This window comes from Gallinula chloropus, assembly GCF_964237585.1.
Source record: "Gallinula chloropus genome assembly, chromosome: 8".
Taxonomy (NCBI): Eukaryota; Metazoa; Chordata; class Aves; order Gruiformes; family Rallidae; genus Gallinula; species Gallinula chloropus.
The window spans coordinates 231,200-235,965 of record NC_140093.1 but is presented as its reverse complement, the minus strand read 5'-3'; the positions used below and the strand labels follow the sequence as shown (position 1 = coordinate 235,965).

Here is a 4,766-nt window from a genome sequence, read left to right as displayed (position 1 = left end):
CTCAGGTAGGTAGGTAGGTAGGTAATACCTTTGTATTGCCTATCAGTTCATTACACCTTTCCACTATTTCAGTGTGCTTAGTTCTTTCTGCTGGCCATGTACACTGTGTATTTCTCTGCTCTACCCCACTGACACTGTTAGGGCACAGAGGAAACGAGCTGCTGTTCTGAGCCAGTTGTCTTAGTTCCTGGAATACTTCACCTGCAGATGTTCAGGGGTTTTCCTCCTTTCTTCATGTGTGTAATCTCCTCCGTCTCATTTCTCTTTTTTCCTCCCCTCACTTTTATACTTGTTTTACAAGCACAAGCTCTGTATTCCTTTCTCCTATTTCTAAACTTATTTTATGGTCACCTTTAACTTATGATTTCACAGAATGCACCTGCACTATGTTCTTGAGATACGCACACTCACATACCCACATGTTTCTTCAAGGTAAACCGTAAGTTTTCTGCTTTCTGGTTTAAAGACATTATCCAAACACAACGGAGATAGAATGTTATGGTAAAGATTAAGAACAGAAGTTGTCCCACCTAGGATTCACTTCTTAGTTTTTGGTGTGTATGGGGGGAAGCCAGAGTTTTTCATTACATGATGTGTATGTTCTGTGGAATCTGGGTAAGAAGTAAAACTTGTCTGTTACTCACAGTTCCCTTTAGGCAGTGCGTTAACTCCTGTGAGGCCGATGGGTCGGCCAGCCTGCGGCAGGAGACGGGCACGTCTGCAGTGGCACCAGCGTACGTACACAGGTGCCGAAGGCTGCGTAACCCAGAGCAGCACAGCCGGGCTGTCGGCCAAGAGAAGAGTAGGCAGAATTCATCTGTTTTACTGAGGTCACTTTGCTGTAAGCACACACAGAGGAAGGTGTCGGTTTCCTGCTCCATCTGGGATGCCCTGTTTTGGCCAGGACAGAGCTAATTTTCTGTCTAGCAGCGGCTGGAATGGCGTGTTTGGGAGCTGGGCTGGTATCAGCAGTGCTGGTAACACAGGGGTGGTTTAGCTGTTGCCAAGCAGTCCAGGACTTTTCAGTTGTTCATCCTGCCCTGCAGACAAGAAGGTGGGGGGCACCCAGGGAGCTGGGGTGGGGGGACAGCAAGGACAGGTGACCCAAACTGGATAAGGAGGGTATTCCATGCCAACTGTGTCATGTGCAGCACAAAGAGGGGCTGGTGGAGGGGGAGCACACAGCCCCAGGACGTGCGGTTTAGGGACAGCCCAGCTTCGAGGAGGCTCTGAGCTGCGCGGCCCGGTGAGACGCTGCGCCGTGCACAGCAGCTCCGTACGTGAAGCTCCGAACTGCCCGGCCCAGCCGCGGGATCTGGGCTCTCCTGGGTGTCTTTTCCCTCTTCCCCCGTGCTGCTCGGCGCTGGTGCCCGGCACGGTTCGGATCGGGGCGGGGCAGCGTCCGTCCCGCAGCGATGCCGCCGCGTGACGTCACGGCGCGGTTCCGGCGGGGACCGAGGGTTCCGCTGCCGGGACGAGGCCCCGAGACCCCCCGCGCCGCTGAGGGCCGGAGCTGGGCGGTGCCCCGGGGGGCCGCCCCGTCTCGGGTCCCGCCCCGCCCGCGCAGGCGCGTCGCGGGCAGGCGGCGCCCCTTCCGGGCGCGCGGGGATGCTGCTGGTGCTGTCGGAGGAGCAGAAGGCTCACCTGGGCTGGCTGCCGCGGCTGGGCGGCGCAGGTCGGGCAGCGCGTCTGGCGGGGGGAGCGCCGGGCCGGGGTGGCGGCGGCAGCGGGGCGCTAGACGGGCGCGTCCGCGCGGGGCCTGTAACGGAGTCGCCTCCTCTCGTTTCAGCCGCCGGCGAGCTGGGGCGCCTGGCCTTGGAGTTGCTGCTGCGGCGGGGCGCGGCGCCGCGGGCCTGCGAGGCAGCCGCCAGTAAGAGCGCGGGGCGGCCCGCGGGCAGCGGGAGGAGCGGTCGGGAGCCGGCTCACCTGGGGGCTGGCGGGGGCCGGGCCGGGCCGCTGGCGGGGGCCGGGCCGGGCCGCTGGCGGGGGCCGGGCCGGGCCGCTGGCGGGGGCCGGGCCGGGCCGCTGGCGGGGGCCGGGCCGGGCCGCTGGCGGGGGCCGGGCCGGGCGGGAGGGGCCGCCGGGCTGCCGCGGAGCTGGCTGGGCGCTCGCCGGGCGCCCCGGGGCGTTTCGCGCGGTACCTGCGGCCCCGTCTGCAGCCCTGGGGCGGTGACTGAGCAGCGCCCTGTGCTTCCTTCAAAGGGAAACTTAACGTTGGCGTTGACGCCGTCCAGCATGGGGTGGAAGGACTGACTTACCTCCTCACTGAGAGCTCCAAGCTCATGGTAAGGACGCCTTTGTGTAAGGGACTCATGGGTGTGCAGGAGGGATGTGTTCTGAGCTCTTCTGGCTCTGAAAGAGACCAGCGTTCTGATGGCACGCATTCTTCTGACTTAAAAACACGTCTCGCACTGTTCTCTTGCTGAAGCAGTGTGCCTGTGTGGCTGGCTGGCTCCTGTGTTCCGTGCCTGAAGATGGAACTTGACAATTTAACAGTGTACAGCAAGAACACACAGTAATTTAGGCTTCAGGATTAAGCTCTGTCTAAATAACAAAACTGGAGTGAGGAAGCTTTTGTTGTTGCTCAGCTCCTGTACAGGCTGTGTGCTGTTCTTGCCCCTGTCAAGCATTCCTTGTGTTCCCTGATAGACTTGTAGGGCCTTTTCAGCTCCTGACAACAGAAGCTTCTTGGGTGGGTGTGTATAAGCAGGTCTCCTTTGGAAAGACTTTTTACTGTAGATACAGGAGAGCATTTGTACAGTGGAGACACAGAGAAGGGATACATGGATGAGTAATTCCAAATTAACCTTGAGCAGGCAGGGAAGGGATTGAAACATTGCTGAATCTGCCCTCCAAGTAAGGTGACCTGCAGATAAGCCGTGGTGTGTTACAGTGGAATAGAGCTGTCCACAGAATGTTTGTGGTACGAATGCACTGAGAAGGTGTGACACTTCCTGCTGAACAAAACTGCTCTCTCAGTGCTGAACTGAGCTGCTCCAGTTCAGCCCAAGGCATTGGCCCACAGGATTTGGCTTCCTGGGGCCATTGTTTCTGTGCCAGGAGCCTGACGCTGTACCTGTGGCTCGCATGCGTGCGTAGATGTTCTGTTCACTTCAGAGTGTTTGTCACTTGAATGTCAGCGTTACACTGACGTGCTGTTGGTAAATTGATGCTCAAGGAACCTGCTTCCTCAGGACAAAGCTCATGTGTTTGGGGCTGTTCTGTGGTGCGTTTTGGTTGAAATGTGAAGATGTTGAGCATTGTTCTGCTTTGAGACTGGTCTGAAACTGTTCCTGAAGCTCATCCAAGCCAGCAGTAATACATGAACAGGTGTTAGCAGCTGAAACCGTGGATGGCTTGGTTCATCCCCTCACGCATTCCCACGAGGAAGCAACTGTGCCATACCATATGTGTAACGCTTGCTAACAGCTCTTCTTGTTTCTCAAGAAATGATCATTCACAGCCCAATATCAAGGCCTGGGTTCTCGTTTCTAGATTTCTGAGACAGACTTCCAAGACTCCATTCAAGTTCTGGGATTCTCAGATGACCTGAACAAGTTACTGCTCCAGCTGTACCTCGAGAACAGGAAAGAGATCAGAAGCATTCTTGGAGAGCTGGCACCAAAGCTTCCCAGCTACCACAATCTTGAATGGAGACTGGATGTGCAGGTGACTTTGTGACATCCTCGGTGTTCTGTATTGTACTTTACGGGGTTTATAACATCGTAGGAACTACTAAAAATAGCTTCTGTTACTCCAGAGTAATTGAAGCAGGAGTTTTTCATGTACTTGATGTAATTTTGTTATCACACTGAAGACAACTCGTTAGGAGATGAGCAGGATGGGTAACGATGCAGAGTGTTGCTGCTTGATGAAAATACAACTTGCAGCTCCATTGACATTTACAAAGTGTTAGTGTATACTAAATCTACTGGGTCTTAAATTATCACCTGATTTTCAGAAATACTATGGAAGCATGAACTGAAGCAGATTAGTGTCACCTAATGTTAAAGCTGAATAACAGCCTGTGTGTGTCCCAGCTGTGGGTGAGAAGGGTTTTTAAGCAGGTCCTGCACACCTGCTGTGCATTGTAAATGTGGAGGTTGATAACTGCCATCTTTTGTTTCCCTGTTCCCTCTTCTTCTGAACTCCCTCTTGCAGCTTGCAAGCAGAAGTTTGAGACAACAGATTAAGCCTGTTGTGACTATGAAGCTGCATCTCCACCAGGATGACGACCAAACTGCCCAGGTGTTGCAAACTGACCCTTCCACCCTCCTCCACCTCATTCAGCAACTGGAGCAAGCGCTGGGGGAGATGAAGACCAACCACTGCAGGAGAATAGTGCGCAACATGAAATAGCTGCTGTGCAGAGTGGTTTGTGAAACAATGAGAGGCAGGGCTCACAAACACATTTTGAGGGGAAATAAACGTCCAGATCAGATAAAATGCTTTCCTGTGCCGGGATCCTGAGGCAGCAGTTCTGGGCTGGGTGTCCTCTGGTGCTGACTCTGCATCCTTCCCTGATGGAGATAGCTGGCTGTTTCTGCTTTACTTGCAAATGTACAAATTCAGCATACAGTGCTGACAATTCCTTTAGCTCTAAGTTAGTATCATCCTACTTTAAAGAGTCAGCTCTACCTGCATTAGAGCTGTCAGTATTACGTGAACCTGTGCATTTACTTGTACATTTATCAAGGAGATTTTTTTCCCTTGGTTTTGCTTCTGATTGGAAACTTTTTTTTTTTTTAATAAAAGCCCTGTCCTGG

General features: G+C 54.0%; 1 protein-coding gene across 1 annotated transcript; it reads left to right on the top strand.

The window, feature by feature from the left end:
• The first annotated feature begins 1,603 nt into the window (after positions 1 to 1,603).
• On the top strand, positions 1,604 to 4,766 carry COMMD2 (COMM domain containing 2). Its single transcript, XM_084267373.1, has 5 exons — positions 1,604 to 1,675; positions 1,790 to 1,870; positions 2,203 to 2,285; positions 3,496 to 3,669; positions 4,162 to 4,766. The coding sequence occupies exons 1-5, from the start codon at positions 1,609 to 1,611 to the stop codon at positions 4,357 to 4,359; spliced, it is 603 nt and encodes a 200-aa protein (XP_084123499.1). The 5' UTR covers positions 1,604 to 1,608; the 3' UTR covers positions 4,360 to 4,766.